The sequence below is a fragment of the Stegodyphus dumicola genome, chromosome 11 (genome assembly GCF_044657685.1).
Source record: "Stegodyphus dumicola isolate Sdum_Otavi_A_Nest chromosome 11, ASM4465768v1".
Taxonomy (NCBI): domain Eukaryota; kingdom Metazoa; phylum Arthropoda; class Arachnida; order Araneae; family Eresidae; genus Stegodyphus; species Stegodyphus dumicola.
The window spans coordinates 121,126,472-121,145,199 of NC_140778.1; the positions used below are offsets into that span (position 1 = coordinate 121,126,472).

At 37.2% G+C, this 18,728-nt stretch overlaps 1 protein-coding gene across 5 annotated transcripts in view; it reads left to right on the forward strand.

The window, feature by feature from the left end:
• Positions 1 to 18,728, forward strand: part of LOC118193840 (neprilysin-2-like) — a 151,041-nt gene that overhangs the window by 65,750 nt on the left and 66,563 nt on the right. For 4 of the 5 annotated variants that reach the window (XM_085826482.1, XM_085826483.1, XM_085826481.1 and 1 more), the window contains exons 2-4: positions 13,425 to 13,523; positions 16,319 to 16,396; positions 16,499 to 16,602. In XM_085826482.1, the coding sequence (XP_085682608.1) occupies positions 13,425 to 13,523; positions 16,319 to 16,396; positions 16,499 to 16,602 (281 nt within the window). Of the gene's footprint in view, positions 1 to 13,424; positions 13,524 to 16,318; positions 16,397 to 16,498; positions 16,603 to 18,728 lie in introns of those variants that run through there. The other variant, XR_015043862.1, reaches the window with a different exon arrangement.

Consider the following 18,728-nt stretch of genomic DNA (forward strand, 5'->3'; position numbering starts at 1 on the left):
TCTTGCGCTGGTTCGGGTATTCTGTTTGGAATTGCCGCGTAAAGCGGACAACACACAACAGCGTCTGAAAGGATATTGCCAATGCCAATGATTTGCAAGTTTCGGAGTGCCTATGGTTCAAAACCATGTACCTCCACATCAGAATTACTAGTAGTGAGCAGAAATAGGAAAAATTTTGCATAAGTGAATTACTTGATGCTCAATAGAGGGAGCCACAGGCTCGAGAAAGTTTAGGGATAGGAATTAGAAAATAAAAACTTAAATATCATAATTTTTTTTAAAGTTTTTTAGGTTTTTATAATTTTTTTGTACTTTTATATTTTATACTTTTTTTGGTTTTTATAATTTTTAATACACGATACAAACACTAAAGCAAAAAGCGGATAGGAAAGAGTTTATTATTAATAGGCTCATTGGCATGTGGCTTGTGTTGGATAGTGCAAATAATAAAATTGAAACGCGGTGAAAATATTCTTAGGCAGATTTAGAATCTGCGGGAGATGTGATTCTTAAGCGAACAGATTGATAACTTTGCTTGAAGATCTTGATTGCTGGTGCTGATGATGTTATAAGCAATTATATGGCAGCTCGTTGAAGAGACGTCCTTCCCTCATGGCGCGGAAGCTGGAATAGAAGTTGAGATTTCCTTTCCTTTTCCCACTATTGCCGTGTGTAGCTTGCTGATAGCAAGCTGTATACCGGCTGTCATGAATTAAAAAGTACATTGCAGGTATAGCAAATGCATGAGTGTGTCCGGAGGACAGGATGCAAAATGAAAGAAGGTGTGACTACTTTATCACGTGAGGCTATAACGGCGTCTGGTAGGCTGGAGAGATGCTGGTCCAAGTTTCAGGTACAGTGTGCATTTTTACAAATATTCAGTGCATAAACTCATCAAAGTGCATTTTTCTCACAATTAGAAAGACTATATACAAAATTAAAATTACGCAGGGAGTCCAGCAGAAGCAGTCAAAGATATCTCTTAGTAGAGGTCTTTTGATTGGCTGTTGAGACGTGTATGCGAAAATCATGAAAATTTGCTATTTACAAAATATTCAATTGCAGAGACATAAAAGCATATTTTCCAGTAAACTAGAAGTTAAATTAAATAAAAGAAAAGAAATTTGAAACCAATAGGAGCAGTGAGAGATCTACAGTAAGCAGTAGAAGACTTTAGTTCCTAATCCCGTGGGAGGTCACCCTCCCGTGCCTTGACCCCGATAGTGGCTGCTTAACTTTAAGCATTTCAGTTTTCCAAGTAAACACAGGGTAAAAACTTAGGTTGGAAAGTTCTGATTTTCATTGAGGATAAATGCAGTGAATGGTCTAAGGTGCCAGTCTTCATGCAATATTTCATATTCAAAGAGGTTAAATTGACGCATATGATTGCAGTCCTGGGCTTCTCTGAAGAAATTCCGATTTTGCTTTGCGATGAACTTATCTAAGGGGTCGATCTTGTAGACACTTATTTGCCACGAAATAATGAGCATTCGTAATAATCCTAAGATAGTGGTTCTGCACAACACATAATTTATTGAGGTCAGTTTTGGTCAGGGCGGCCCACGCTGGGGAGGCGTAAGTCATGATCGGTCTGATCGCAGACGTGTAGATGAGCCGCTTTTTTCCCCAGGTCGAGAGTGGAGTATTTACCAATAATTGGGAAGAGGCATTTGATAATTTGTAAGGCCTTATCCCTGACGTAATTTATATGGTTAGTCCACGTTAAGCGATCATTTATAATCACTCCGAGGTACTTGGCATGGGGAACAATTGGAACAATTTCGTTAAATAGATAAAGTCCTCTTTTGACAGGTGTGTTCCTTTTATTTCTGCGTATGAGGAGAAGTTGAGATTTGGCTGCGTTTATTTGGACTTTCCATTGCGCGCACCATCGTTCAATGCTAGGAATGACATCTTGTAGTTTTTTGATGGCGTGATTCATATTAACAGACTTTACTGCCAGGGCAGTGTCGTCTGCATAACAGTCCAAAATAGCGTTATTTTGAGATGCTTGATGAAAGTCAGCAGCATAAAATTGATACATATAAGGTCCTAGAACTGACCCTTGCGGAATACCGCTATGGATATTTCTAGACGAGAAGATAACACCGTTCACACAAACACAAAAAGTCCGGTTTGTAATGAAGAATTGAATTGTCAAGATCATTTCTCGGTCCACGTTAGCAGTAATTAATTTGGATATGAGCCCCTCGTGCCAGACGCGGTCGAAGGCTTTCGCCACGTCCAACATGAGGAGATCAACACTTTGTTTGTTATGCAAATCAGAGCCACAAAAGTCAGTAATGCGTAACAATTGCTTCGTAGTAGAAAGGTGCTGGCGGAAACCAAATTGTTTCGGAGGCAACATGTTTAGATAGGATTACATACGTGAGAGAATAATGCGCTCATAAATTTTTCCGAGCACAGGCAGGAGACTAATAGGTCGATAGCCATCTGGTTTCGTGTGGTCCTTTCCAGGTTTAGGAATTAAAATAATTTTTGCACTTTTCCGCTGCTGTGGAAAGTAGGAGTTAAATAAACACGCATTTAAAATGCTAGTGAAATTCGCTACTGCACAGGGAGGTAACATTTTAACTGCAGTATTAGAAATGCCATCATTTCCGGGAGCTTTGCGTGATTTGAGTTTTTTAATAATTTGAGACACTTCTGCAGGGGTAGCAAATTTGGGAATATTTCGTGCTGTGGGGGCATTTAGCCAATCTTTCACATGAGTAAGGGTGAAAAGTTCAAAGTTTCTGTCCACAGGCCAATCATTTGGCGTAAATTGTAGTTCCAAATGCGAGGCGAAAACATTTGCTTTATCTTCATTTGAAAGGGCAACAACTCCGTTATGGAAGATGGGACGATTGGTAACAAAATTTGCTTTGAGGTTTTTTATTAAAGTCCAAAGAGATCCGTCACGGAAATCTAAGTTGCACATTTTTTCACACCAAAGTTCGTCCTTGTGTTGCTTCACAGCAGTTTTGATGTCCCGGTTTAGGCGATTTATCGCCCTCTTGGCGACAGGATCCCAGGTAAGGTTGTAAATTTTTCTGATGCGATTTCTATGCCTCATCATTTGACTTATTTTAGGCGGCAGTCGGAAGAGCGTGTTTGTATTTACAACTGTATCACTAGCATTTTCAATAGCCCTTTGAATTTTTGAGGTAAATGAGGATACTGCAGAGTCGATATTATCAACACAGTTCAAATTTCTGACATCAAGAACACTGTCTTTCATGAAGAGTTCATAGCGCTGCCAGTCAGTAATTTTCCTAGTGGAAGCAGTATTATTTTTGTTCACTCCTAAAGTAGCAATGATCGGTAAGTGATCCGAGGATAGTTCGTGCAATACTTCAAGCGTGATAGGGATAGTTGTGGTGGACAAGACAATATCCAGAATGTTGGAATATTCTAGTCTGTCCGGGCGATAAGTGTATTCGTCCGGTGTGTAAATAACAACAGGATGGCTTAAAATGTAATTTTGTAGAGTTTTACCGTTTGTATTTCCTTTACGGCAATTCCACGCGATGCTCTTGGCATTTAGGTCTCCTGCCAGGATCGTAGGAGTATCAGGAGGAAGGATTGAGTCTAGTAGGTTATAAGTTAACACATTATGCGGTGGATTATAAAAAGCACTGAAATAAATATTTTTGTACACCGGAAGGGTGATGCACAATGTAATCAGCTCGCAACCAAAGTCTTTACACTCTTTAACTAGGCAAGATGGTAAATTTCTCTTCACATAGATGGCGATACCTCCGCCTCGATGGCTAGTTCTATCACAGCGATAGATTCTGTGGTTGGAGATATTCAGACTGTAACATCTTTGAGCATGTGTCTCAGTAATGAGCGCGAAGTCAATATCGTGCTCGTACAGAAATTCTTGCAGTTCTGAGATTTTATTGCGGAGACTATTTGAATTCCACACCATGAAGCGGATTAAATTTGCGTTATTAGTGTGTTGGCCCATTATCTGAGATCACATTTTCTTGAGGTAGAGCGTTTTTTTCTTGGGTTAGTTGCTCGAAGAGCAGGGGAAGTCCAGAATTTTGAATAATTGCGACAAAGCTTTTAAGTTCATGTAGAATGGTTTTAGCTTCGCTTACCGCTTCAGGGGCAAGTCCACTGGCTAAGGCTTGCGAGTAGGATTTGTTATTGATTACTCGATCTGCATAAAATGATGGCTGAACCTGAGCTTTAGGCTTTGGAAACTTTTCACAACCACGAAAGTTCGCAGTGTGTCCAGTCATCTTACAATTCGCACACGTACGGGGAGTATTCTTGTCTTTTTTACATAAAAACGATTGATGAGCGTCTCCACACTTAACGCACCGAGGTTCATGGTGGCAATGTGTCTGAGCATGGTGAAATCCCTGGCAGCGGAAACACTGCAGGGGTCCAGCTCTACCTCGGTATCTTTCTACTTTAATCATCATTCCTAGGATGAATTCTTCGTCGAAGATATTTTTACTTTTTCCTTACGATCCAGGGTGATCAAGAAGAGAGGCATATTTATGACTTTTCCGTCTCGTCTTCGTTTGAGTTGATTCACTCTGATGATGCTATAACCTTTTTGAGTTAAACACTCAGCAATTTCGCTTTCGTCCGTGTCATTGGGGAGATGTCTAATAACAGTCTTAACATATTTGTTTTCAGGCAATTCGAAGCAGTGATATCGAATACCTTTGTCTTTGAAGACCTGTATGATTTGTTTATAAAGCGCAGGGGATTTGGATTGGATTTTAAATCCACTCTGAATTAATTGACCAAAGTAATCCTTTTCAGCCTGCAGATTATAACCGATGAGGAGTGCTTTAACTTCTGAAAATTTGAATCTTTCATCTTTAACCATGATAGGCGGTGGTTTTCTTGAGCTTGTGCTAGGATTGGTCGATGGTAGCGTCAGCATTGGTTGCGGACTGGGAGAAGTGTCCATGACGTTATGTTTTGGTGTTTCGGTAGCCGGATCTGCGACCTGTACTTCTGGGGCTGTATCCATATTATCAGAAGTTGTTTCCGTGGTCGGCTCAGCTGACGAATCAGAGGAATTCGTCAGGGTAGGCTTTCGAGAGGGTTTTCTTGGTCTTCTAGTAATATTTCCTTTAGGACCTGAGTCCGTATCGGAGCTGTCTTCATCCAATGCTTTATATTTTTTTGACTGCTCTTCATCTGAGCGCGCAGGGCTGCTGGCTCGTCTGGCATTAGTTTTGTTGATTCCAGTTATTGAAGAATCGTTGTCATTAACCTTAGGAGCAGGGATGTTTGGTTTGGGAAGAGAAGTGGAAGAACGATCAGCATTCAATTCTCTGTCGATGAAAAGTTTGAGACGACGAAGGAATTTAAGTTCTCGTGCATCTTTAGATGAGAGAGATCCATCAGCTTCTTCGACGCATTCTAAGTTGGTAATCTCAGCGGCAATAAAATCAATCATTCGATCCATGGTGGAGCGGATGGCAGAGAATATAGCAACGGGGAAAGCAATCAGAGGCTATCGCAATGCCGGCCTACTGTTACAGCGGCATGCACTCTGATCAGGTATAATAAAAGAAGAGTTCCAATATCACAAAATCAGGAGCGAGCAGGTGTACGTCTTACATGTACGACCGTCAAAACTCGAAATGATCAGAAGTGAGAAGTTGAGAGGGCGTGTCTTGCCCTTTTGGATGGAGGGTAGATGCCAAACTCTCGGCCAATCACGGCTCTCGGTCTCTTCTGTGAGCTGCGAATAGCAGGATCGTATGCTGGAATCTGCTGAAGTGCTCGGTTATCAATCTGTTCAATTTTGAGGAATAAATTTTGACTAAGTTTTTTAATATAGTAATCAACAGGTTTAATGTGAAGGTCCGAATGAATCACATCTGTACGGACGTACCAGGCTGCATTAAGGGCCATACGTAAGGTCTTACTTTGAAAAGATTGAAGTTTTTTCACATGTGTTTTTGCAGCAGTACCCCAGATTGTACATGCATACATAAAGACAGGTCTTATAATTGATGTATAGAGAAGAATTTTGTTTTTAATTGACAGATGGCTCTTTCGAGCTAAAAGAGGGTAAAGTTGGGCTCTAGCACCTTTTGCTTTATTGAGAACATTTTCAATGTGAAGGTGCAAGAGTAATTTTGAATCAAGTACAACTCCTAGGTACTTGTAAGAATTTGACCAGGGAACATAGTCGTCGAAAAACTTTAAATTAATGGAAGGGTACGGGAGGGGGCTACGTTTGAATATCATAGCAGCACATTTAGCAACATTAATTTTAATTTTCCAAGTGATGAGCCAGTGCTCAAGGTTGGAGAGATATCTCTGAATGATATGAACCAAGTTTTCAAAGCCTTTGTTTTGAGCTAGGATGGCCGTATCATCTGCACAAAGTGCAAGGGTGATACTAGGTGATTTTGGTATGTCATTTATGAAAATGTTGAACAAAATTGGGCCTAAAAGTGACCCTTGGGGGACGCTGCTTAGTATAGGACGGGGTGCCGAAATGAAAGAATTAATTCATACAGAAAAAGATCTATTAGTGAGGTACGAGTTAATTATATGAATTAAATGGCCCGAAACGTCAAGTCGTATGAGCTTGATAATGATTCCTATATGCCAAGTCCTATCAAATGCTTTGGCTACGTTGTAGCGTTGCGCGCCTCCAACTTGCACGCAACCAAGAGGTGACTATGAAAACTGGATAAAAGACAGAGTCTTGTTAAAGGGTTAAGTCCCTTTTTATTCAACGTAATAAATTACAAGTGCGTGCTCTTGACGCTCACAAACTGCGCCAACTCGGCGGTCAAATAAAAATAATAACCTGAAAAGAAACTAAAGACAAGACTCTAACTACGAGGCTCTCTAAAAGTAACTAACTCACCGCGTTTTACAATACCGCTGCTAATTCAGCAAACTTGAAGATCACTTGAACGATTAACACTACTTCCAGGCAAGCACACAGACTGAAACGCGGGGTTCTTCAATTTCTGGCTAACTACCGCCGCGCTCGTGAAGTAAGAATATCACACCTCGAACTCGTTTCCTTTCTATTTAAATCAGAATACTTCCGCTGATAATTTGAATCCTCGCGCGTTCTACTAAAATTTACATACTCTGGCATTGGCAGTTCCAGGGGAAAGTAAGGCTTGACAGGAAAGATAGTTTAAACTTAAAATAAATGTTAGTTAAAATAAATATAAACCCTACAACGTCAAGAAATAAAGCGCCAGTAAACATATTGTTACGAAACCCTTCGTGAATGAACTCCACTGTCCTGAGCAGCTGGTGCGTAGTGCAGTGTTTTGCTCGAAATCCAAATTGTTCATCAATTAGAACGTTATGATTTCGGAGAAAATTACTCAGGCGTTTAAGTAACACAAATTCGTATATCTTTGATAACGAAGTTAGAAGGCTGATAGGAATATAATTTTGAGGATTTGAAAGGCTTTGACCTGGTTTTGGAATAGGCACAATGAGTGCTTGTTTCCAGCTTTGAGGAAAATAGCAATGCTCTATCATAAAATTATTTAGCATTACTAAGAAAAATAGATAACTGGTGGGTAAATTTTTAATCATACGATTAGAAATAGAGTCCATACCAGGGGCTTTTTGGGGTTTGAACTTGGTAATATATTCATTTACCTCGCTCATGGAAGTGTACTGTATTTCTCTCGCAAAAGGAGAGGAAAGGAAGCGTTCAACATCTTGTGGGAAAGAATTTGCGTTGTTCGCAAAAATTCCTTCATTATGCCGTGTAAATTGTGTTTGAAGAGAATCCGCAATTAGTTCGGATTTCTCAGCGTCTGTGTGAGCCACCACTGCGTCCGTAGCTAAGGACGGAATGTGAGATTTGTGTTTGCGTAGGCGGGCAGATGCACGCCAAAGACTGTTATCATTGGTCGTTAAGGACTGAATGTAATTCGTGTATTGTGATTGGAAGAACTGGTCACATGATGCCTTGATCTCATTTTGGAGAGTACGGAGTTGAATTTTTAAGCCAGGATTTCTATTTCTTTGCCAAAGTCTCCGTACTTTATTCTTTTCTTTAATTTTGAGTTTAATTTCTTGAGGTAATTTACGAAAAATGGGTCTGAGGGTGGGTTTTGATACTTCCTTATAAGTATCAGTTAAGGTGTTCGTTAACTGATCTACTGCCGTGTCGATATCATGGCTGGATTTAATTTATAGGGAGGGTAATATTTTAGCATTAAGTTTAAAACGAAAATTGTCCCGATTTGTAGAGACGAGTGCCGGATAATTTTGAGTAAAAATAGTACATCTAAGGTCGATCGATGATCACGGGGTTGTGATCTGATGATAAACAATTTTCAACAGTCACATTGTATCCAAAAGGGATGTTTCTAAAAAGTGCCAAATCAATGAATGAGGGGGCACCCCGTGAACCATATCTAGTGGGGGAATCTGGCGCAATAATTTTAATTTGGGCGCACTGAGCCCATTTTAGGAGGCCACGACCAGCAGGGTTTGATCTGCGACAACGCCAATGCTGATGGTGACAATTTAAATCACCAGCTATGATTAGATTATTTGAAAAATTGAGCAGTTTGTTGAAATCTACCACAGGAAAATTTCCATCTGGTGGGAGATAGGCAGAGATCATTACTAGGGAAGGCGAATTTTGAATAAAAATTTCGATAACTGTTGCTTCGAGTTTGCTCATACTCGGTGTAACAATTCTTCGATGTGGTATTGAATTTTTTATGTAGACACAAGTGCCACCATGATAAACATCACGTGTATCTGAAGCTTGTCTGTCATTTTTATACAATGCATAATTTACAAGCTTGGGAGCTCTCCCTGGCTGGAGTTTGGTCTCTTGAACAAAAATGATATCAAAATCCTTCTCTTCTACATAATCTCTAAACTCATGGAATTTGGAAAGAATGCCATTTGCATTCCAGGTGCATAGTTTAAGATTTTTCAACCCTTAAAGGATATTGCCAAACAGCTGGAGTATATAAGGTATTTTCTTCCTCCTTTCCGCATGCCTTCGAGGTGTAACTGGAAACACACACGATGCGTATTCGAGAGGTTCAGAACTTGAGTCCTGCCGAGGGCATTGCGCATTTTTCACATCTTCTGCTTCAAATTAACCTGATGGCTCTACGAATCTTTTAGTCATTCATTTATTTTCCTGAATCTTTCAAACCTAATGACAATATTTTCATGCTTAAAAGCCATCCGTGCAAAATACTAACAAGTCATTAATGAATCATGTTCGGAATATTTGACAGAAATCTTAGAAATCCTTTCAAAAATTTTATTCTTTCAGTATGTTTTAACAGAAAGCAAATGAAGAAGGAATGTATATAAAACATTTTAGTGCGCCATTAATGGGTTTTATTTGGAATAACTGTAAATTTATTTTGTAGTATGCATAAATTAAAAGTATCAATCTTTTAAAATGCAAGCCAAATATGTTATTTTCCAATTGCTCTTTTGTATTTTGTGTACTAATAACAGTGCGATTTCAAAGAATTACTTCAGACGAGGGACTGCTTTGGCAGAAGATATATTTTATTTCAAATTTTTACTGAAAAGTGGTGCTGAGATAAGTGGGGCCAAAATAGCACAGTGTTTATTTATTAGCAGTTGCGAATATATTATAATACTAATAATACTACAGTAGTTCATCCTAACCTGTGACTTGTACATTATATTGTAAGAAATATAAATTTGCACATTTTCGCAACATTAATGGTACCCTCCCCCCATACAAATTTGAATTGAAATATGACTTACCCCTCCTTCACACGAAGCAAATCCGGCACATCCTTATGTCACATGCGCCACGTCCTATTCCCAACGTTAATTTGTTCATTTTATAAAATTTTTTTGAATGTGTCTAGATGGGATACTTGTATTTACTTCTCTTTCTCTGGATACATGTGTGCCGATATTTTGGATTATACAAAAGTCCACCCGCTAAGCACTTTAGATTCAGTTGAACCCCGCTATAGCGATCTTAAGCTACGTGTGGTTCGCTGGTTCGCTGTCTCTCATCTTTTAAGAAAATTGGATTATCTCATAAAGCACATGTAAAAGTTGAATGTTCGAATTCTTCCCTCAAAAAAATTAACTTTGTTACATCTACCAAAACTTGTGAATAATAAATCTAATTCTAAAACGATTTGTTGAAATTTAATTACAATTATCATTGTAAGCAGTTATTAAATTTGTTGAAATTTAATTACAATTATCATTATGAGCAGTTATTAAATTTGATGTTATTTTTTCCAGTTTCACTATAGGTAAATACATTTTATGGTAAATTGCTTAGGATAAATATTGTTCTGATCCTACTCTCGTTTTACAAATTTATAACTGTTTATATACAGTACCCGCTGCTTATTAAGTTTTTAAGTCACTAGTTAATATACTTAGTTGCTGAATAGGTTCAAATTTCCAGAGACCAAAGTAAATATATACTAATCAATAGAAAAATCGGGCCAACTAGCAGCCGAGCGGTTAAGTCTCTGAACACTGGTAGTTGGGTCCGGGTTGCATATAAACATTCCGTACCACGCCACGAGCATAGGGAAAACTCGTGCTTGTGATTGGACATAATTTCCGATGACAACATTTTTCTCTTGGCGTATTGACGTTTAGGAGGTATTCTTACGGTTTTGTTTTCGTTGAACGACGCGCATGAGGAAATGTTAAAATTATCTTTGTTTTCTTTTAACAATTATGTCAAACGAAAAGATTTACTTGCAGCGTTCTGCAGATGGCTTCCTGTTTTATGAAATAATAAAATTATAAAATCTTTTAAAGATGCTGTTAATACCAGCCGCAAACTTAAGAGCTTAAGTTATACAAATAGCCAGTTCTAGAATTTAGAACAAAAACCAAAACATATTGGATTAACCAATGAGTTCGACCCAACTGTAAAGGCACTGTGTGCTCATAAGTCAATTATTACCGTAATTTTGTTGCGTTCGCTTTCTTTCACATTGCAGAAAATATTTCATTTCCAACTGGATAAGTTATTTCCATGTTAGTGTCCATGTCTTTCCCATTTCTAATATTCTGTTGCCTTAAATGAAATAAAAAAGACCATTCAGTATTGTTGCTGAATTTAATACATGTGTATAAGGAGAGGAACGTCCTTTTCTGATCAACACTATTTTTAAACAAAGGTACGAAAGATATTACTCATTAAAAATATTAAAATATTACTCATTAAAAAGGTACGAAAGATATTACTCATTGGCAGTATTCATAAAGTAATGTTATTCAGTTTAAACATCTGTGTCTTTATTTCTGTAATCCAAATCTATGGTATCCTAATTTCCAAAATAAATTTCAACCCTCCTTACTGACTACAAATATAGTGAATTTACTGCGTATTATGTTAACTCACAGCATTTCTGCTATATGCGAAAACTCACTTGTCTCATATTTTCGGAGATTACATCTGCAGAGATATATAATGAACGTGAAATAAGGAATTACTAAGCACCACATCTTTTACTATGAACGGTTTTAAGTTAAGAATACATTTATTAAAAATCTCTGCACCTAATATTAATACACATTTACGGGTTTAGAGCTATAGAAGAAATAATACTTTTTCTCTCTAGGCAAAAATTCGCCGCAATTTTTAAATTCACCACAGTACAATGCCGCAAGACGTGTAATCTCATGGCATCAAAAATACAGCGCACATCATTAATAGTAATAATATTTTCGATACTGCTATTAAAATGTAAACAAATGGTGTGGAGGTGTACTCTCGAGCCTAAGCAAAGGCTTCCTAAGCGTAGAGGAAATGATGTCATCGGAAGCTATACCCAATCCCGAGGATGTATTTTTCCCTATGCGCGTGGTGCGGTACAGAATGCTTATATGCGTCCAGGTTCGAATCCCAGGAAACGGGTTGGATGTATGAGCATTTTCTTGGTTTTCCTCATGTGTAATGCATGTACGATCCAGTGTACCTTACAACGTCCCCCACGAAGGCATCTCTGATTTTAATTCTGTGAAAATACAAGCACTTCGAAGGAGCTATGTTAAGTCGATATCTGTACCAGAAGACATGCTTATTATAGTCAATGAAACGGGTTCATCTCTTAAAATCAGTTTAAAACGTTTTTTTTAAATGTAGATTTTATGTAGAAGAAGTCTCAGAGGAATTTCAAACTGTAGCTAATGTTTCAGACATTAGGGTGGGAAATCCTAATGTCTGAAAGGATTCATTTTTATAATATTTGTGAATTCATGATGATATTGAAACAATGCGTAAACTGCACAAACTGACCTCGAAATTCCTGCAGGAAAAAGTGATAATTGCTGTTGTTGCTGCTGCTTATGCTCACCTGTCTGACGAAGTCAGCCAAAGGAGCGCTAGATTACTCCTGCCGTTGGCAACAGCCTTGAACACCATTCAGGCGACAGTGCGATTTAGCTCAGTTCCGCCTCCAATTTTCATGGAGAGCACCCGGGGGACGGGACCGAGGGTGTCCCACTCCTCTCCTCTTCTACCAAACCACACGAGATGTTAAAACTGATGACAACCGTCATTATCAAATTTAGAAAAGTACTGCAAATTCTAAGAAAATTTCTTGAATTGAGAGGTGCTGATCAAAAAGCTACAAGATATTTTACAAAATTAGAAACACAAATGAAAATCTGCTAACGAACAATGTGAAACAAATGCAGATAGAATAGTTTTTTGTAAAAGTTAAAATTTCATCAAGAACGTAGTTACAAAAATATTTTCATAAATAATTTTAAAATGAATTTAAAAATTACATAAATAATTTAATTTTAGTATTAAATTTTAATTATTATTTTATAATTCATTAAAGGATTGATTATTAGTCAGTGTATTGCTTGAAATGTGTAAAAGTTTTGCGGTGCCCAAAATGGCCGTTTAATAATTTCAAATATATTTTGAATGGAAGTGGTAAGAAACAGATACTGCATTTTTATTCATAAAAAAATAAAAGCACTTAAAATGATAAACACACAATATCACGAATTTACATTTAACTTTTACTTAACGTCTAAGCACAAAAGTAACACTTAGGGTGTATACCCACAAAAAGTCTCGCTTGCGGTCTTTGCTGGCCAGCAGAAATGGCAGGAAGATAACGTTAAATAATTCAGAGAGATATGTGGTCTTCCGATATATGAAAACAAATTAATATAATTGATCTCATTATGCAAATCTGACAAAATAGTATATTCCGCTTTTTTGCTAACTGTAAATTTAAGTCCTACGAAGAAGTGTATAATTACAGTTATTTTCAACGACACAATTCTGTTATTTTATTTTCTTAAAGATTTCGAAAGGCTTCACTGAGTTATATTCTTTATAACATCTACATGAAGTGCATTAACCATTCAAAACAACAGAGTTTGTCAGCTTTGATGCATTTAATGAATGTTATAATCTTTCTTTTCATATCTTTTAGGTCTTAGAGATAGTTAGATATGTTCAGCAAGAAATTTCAAATATTCTAAAGAACAATGATTGGTTGGACGAGAAAACTAAAATGCATGCCATAGACAAGGTTTGTTGCATTGTCTGTTTCTCCGGTATTTTTATAAATCATAAATGAAAAAAGATGAGGGCATTTTTATTGCTTAATAACTTCTATTATCATTCACTATGCGATTCGGTAGCGTTTCTATTCCTTTTAAATATAAAGATGAAAAAAATGGACATTGTATATTTTCTAAATTTGTGATACAGTTAAATTACTGTCCGATGATTCCATATGCTTTCAGTTTTTTCTTTTAAATTCATAACTGTTTAATTAATTAAATTTACCTACTTCATTTTAAAAATTTAATTATTCAAAGTATAAACATAATAAGTGAATAGGAATACCCTCTCATCTCACCTAACCATTACTGTAAGTACTACGGAAGGTTTAGGTGAGAAGAATATGAAATAAGTAAACAAGTCTTCAGCCAGCTTTAGAGCAATCATACCACAAACATGGACGTTATAAGAAAGAGACCAACCCAGATGGATTTTTTCCCTCTTGTAAGGCTTTCCCGGTTTGACCACATCCGGAGGAGTAGGGACGACTTGCAGAAACTTAACAATGGTTGGCTATTGCAGCACGTATAATTTTCAAGAAAAAGTTGGTTGTAGCGCCTCATTTCCCAAATTATAATTTTTAGATGATTTTATTTTTGAAACTGAGATTGATTTATACAAATTTAGCATGTTTATCTAGAATAATTAACGTTCAAAATAATTATAAAGTTGTGTCATGCTTTCAGGCCTGGATACTTTTTTAGCTTTTCCTATGCAGTAAGGAAATTTGTAACTACTTCTTTTAGAAAATAATATTTTAAATCTATCATAAAATTTAGTGTTTAATGTGTAGAGGTACTACTCATCAGTCTATTCTACCTTCAAAGTAATGCAGTAGTTTGTTCCTAATGTAGAAATGTGCGTCTCTAAGGCCCATATCACACGGCGTTTGTTTCACACGAACAACTGTTTCGGACAATTTTTCTGCCTGGTTCATTATTGAAAAAAAGATGCGCGACTTTTTCCTTCCTTTCCAAAAAAATTGCATGTTGTTCGTTTTCAACCAATCAGCTATCAGCTTCGAATGCTATCAGCTTGTTTGGAAGGGGGAACCAGTTTTCCCTGATGGTACGCAAGATTTTATTTTGTACAACTTGTATTTTGTGCAGGTCATTGCTCTTTGCCGTAGCCCAAACTGGTGAGGCGTGGAAACTGGCGAAAATGGAAAGGTAAATTTGTCGCTTCCTGCGTAAATCCAATTTAGAACGCCTACCAATATCTTGCAATACGCTAGTGGCTCTGTTAAGAGTTATTGATTTAACTGCTACCGCCGTATCATCCGCATAGCAGGCGAGTAGCGTGTTCCTATATAATTTGTCCCTTGGAAAATTCGCCGCATAGAATAAGTAAAGAATTGGCCACAAACAGGACCACTTTGGGACCCCAGCTGAGATCATCTTGTGGCCAGAATGACTCTGTCTGCAGCTCACAGTCAAGAATCTGCTTGTAATGTAAGAATGGGTCAGTAGGATAAACTCACTAAGAAGATTAAAATCGATTAATTTTTATAGATTAAAGCCTCATGCCAGACGCGGTCAAATGCTTTGGCCACGTCTAGCATGAACAGTGCTGTGCAGCTTTTATGATAGAGTGTGGATCCTATGAATTTAACAAGTCTAATTAGTTGTTTCGCAGTAGACAGTCGCTCCTAAAGCCATACTGTTCATCAGGTAGGAATTGCAAGTAGGGCTGAAATGTTTGTAAGATAATCCTTTCAAATATCTTGGCAAGATTGGATAAAAGACTAATCGGCCTGTGAGTTTTTCATCTTTAGTGATGTCTTTAGCGGGTTTGGGAAGCAAAAATATTTTCGCACATTTCCAGCTTTCTGGGAAGTAGCAACACAACACGTGATACAAGCGTTAACGATGCCTGTGAGTTTAGTAATGCCACTTTTAGGCAAGTTTCGGATCATGAGATTCGTGATCCCGTCAATGCCTTGGATTTTCTTTAAATTAAGTTTAAAGATTATCTTCGTTACCTCCTTAGGAGTAGTGACCCAGCTAGCATTCAGTGCAGTAGGCATGTTCAGCCGTTCATTTACTTCATTTTGAACTTGCTGTGAAACGAATTATTGCAGGTTGTTATGTTGGGACTAAATTGCTCCTTTCAGTGATATGCGAAAATATTACATTTATCATTATCAGAGTAGGCTGTCATACCACTTGCTACTACAGGCCTGTCGCATTGGTGCGTGCGCTTAAGCAATTTTTTGAAGCGCCAGAAAGCATCACAATCCATCACAACCCATTTTGTCATTCCAGTTTTCTTACCTGCAATCCTGTATTTCCCTTCTGAGCCTTTTACTTATTGTATTGAGCTCGGCTTTCGTGTTCGAGTCCCAGGTAGTAGTGTAGCTTCTGCGTAACCGGTTTCTTTCAGTCTTGAGTGCCTTAATAAATTTAGGGAACTTAGTAAGCTTATCTGTCTTCTGAGTGATTTTGGTAGCCTCGTAGTAAAAATTGTTTAAGCATGCAGTGAGAGAGTCAATTTCCCTGCCGATGTCATTTGGGGTTTTAAGTACTCCTGGTTTAGGGAGCAGCTTCTTAACAATGTCAGCTTCTGGATCATTATGTTTTTCTTCTGTGAAATAAACGCCATTTACGCAAAACTGATTGCAGTAATACCTAGCAAATTTCCATACTATGGACATAGTCATATATGTAGTAATGCCAATGAATTTTTGTGGAATTTTCCCGTCATCAGTTAAGAAAGATTTTCTCTTGTAAACGCAAATACTTATTTTATTACGAACTCTAGGTGAATTTCATGGAACTAGGAATTGGATTTCCAGACGAGCTGCTAAATGACTCCTACGTCTCTGAACTGTATGAAAATGTAAGGATTTTCATATTTATTAACGAGTTTTCTAAAATTTATTTCGACTCTAATACTTTAAGATAATCTGAAAACCTAGTAACTATTTAAGTATTTTTTCAGATAACGTTCAGTAACGAAAGCCATTTCGACAACGCTTTGAAAATATCGAAGCTGCTACAAGACGAGACATACGCTGTAGATTGGTTATCTGAGAAAGGTGTGAAGTACGTAACATATGAACTATCAAAATTAAGTGATTAGTTTCATTTTTTATATTTCCGTTTAAAAAAATTGGAAAATATTTTGAGAAAAAGTTTTAAGCTATAAAAGTCTGAAATAATTTAAGAGTAATCTCGTAATTACTAATGTTTAGAAAAACAGGAAGTAATCTGCGTTTACTGTATAGCAGAATCTTGTTAAAATCGTTTCAAATTCTGAATATCTTAACTATTCTAAACATCACAACGTTCCGATTGTCTTCTTGTTGACATATACGTTTTACTGAAATGATATAAGAAGTGATGGTCTTACCTCGGAACTCCTGCCGCTGTGAATCTTGAATCGTAAGTTTTATTTTTAGTTCCAACTACTAAACAGTTTTTACTAATAACTCAGGTTGGACATTGGCCGCTCATAAATTTTTTATTTAAATCAAGGGTACACAAGCATCGCGCTCGAAGGCGAAAATGGTCTAAGTGGCAAGTCATAAGGGAAGGCAGTAAGTTGAGCTAAGTCCAAAATCATCTTTTATGCAGATTAAACTTGATTTAAGTCTATGCAGAAATATTAGAGTAAGGGCTAAGAGCAATGCATGAGTTGACTAACTGAGAGTTCCTAACTGAGCAGCAGATACAAGAGAAAATCTGAAATCACGTGACTGAGCTTCGCAATATCATTGGTCTGAATTTGCATTTGCATAAGATCACATTTCTGCAGCTGTGTTACCGGTACGTCTGACTAGTAATCGCAAGATTTATGATTCGAATCCTGGCTAGGGTATATGAAATTAATTAAGACACAATAACACGCCGAATAAATACTAATTCAGAAGTCAAACAACAAAAATCAGCGTTATACCTACAAAATTTTCACAGGACTAGTTTCGATGGTTTTACCGAACCATCATCTTCAGCTGCAAAACCGCAAATGAACAAGATAGGAAATAATGATTAGATAAAATAAGAAAGCCTGTACAAGAATAAGCAAGTGGCGCCATCTGTTGGCGAAACCAGAACTAAAACATAATTTCTCTAAAAGCCGAAGGCAAATTTGAATTGGAATTAGGATCGTTAACTAGAACAGAAAGATTTTTTTGAATGTGAAATGCCTCTAGAAAATCCAGTTCTCCAATGGAAGATGTTTTTTGAATAATTTTGGCAGCAGAAAAATTGAAAGTGTGACTTTCGGACCAACAATGTTGAGCAACAGAAGACTTCTGTTTCCTTTTTTCTAACATATGCCTCATGTTCTTTGACGCGAAATTTTAAGGCTCTCTTAGTTTGGCCAATGTAAATTAAACCACACTGGCAAGGAATCCTATAAATACCCCAGAAATTCATATCCGGAATGGGGTCCTTGAGTATAGAATTTGGAATTTTATTGATGGGAGAATAAACAACCCGAAAGTTAAATTTCTGCAAAATATGTGCAACTTTATAGCTAATTGATGGAAAGAAGGGAATGACAACAGAATTTTTATAATCTCCTAAAATAAGAGTGTGGCTTTTAGTGTGTTCAGATGAGAATTTTTTAACTGCTTGATTAATAATGTTGGGTGAAAAGCCCCTGTCAATAGCTATTGCTTTTAAATAATTTAGTTCTTCATCAAGGGCTAGTTTGGAGGAGCAAACTTGAAGAGCACGGAAAACATAGGAATAAAATGAAGCTAACTTTGTTTAGTCGGATGACATGATTTAAAGTGTGGTGGAAGGCAAACCGATGAAGGTTTACGGTAAACTGTAGTACTGAAGTTGGATGTGTTACGTGTGACCAGAATGTCGAGAAACGGAAGAGAATTGCAAGTCTCAAGTTCAAAAGTGAACTGAATAGCAGGATCAATAGAATTCATTGTTGAAAGAACTTTATTTAAATCATCGTTATTACCTTCAAACAGGGTAAAAGTATCGTCTACGTAGCGGAACCATGCCGGGAAGTTTAAAGTTTCAAACAATTTTGATTCATAGTAATGCATGTAGATATCAGCCAGGATGGGACTGAGGGGGCTTCCCATGGCTAATCCCTCAGTTTGCTTGTAATATTTATTTTGGAAAACAAAATGTGTTTGTTTCAAACAGAGTTGAGTGAGAGAAATTAGCTCATCAATTTCGATGCAAGAGAAATGAAATTCGCG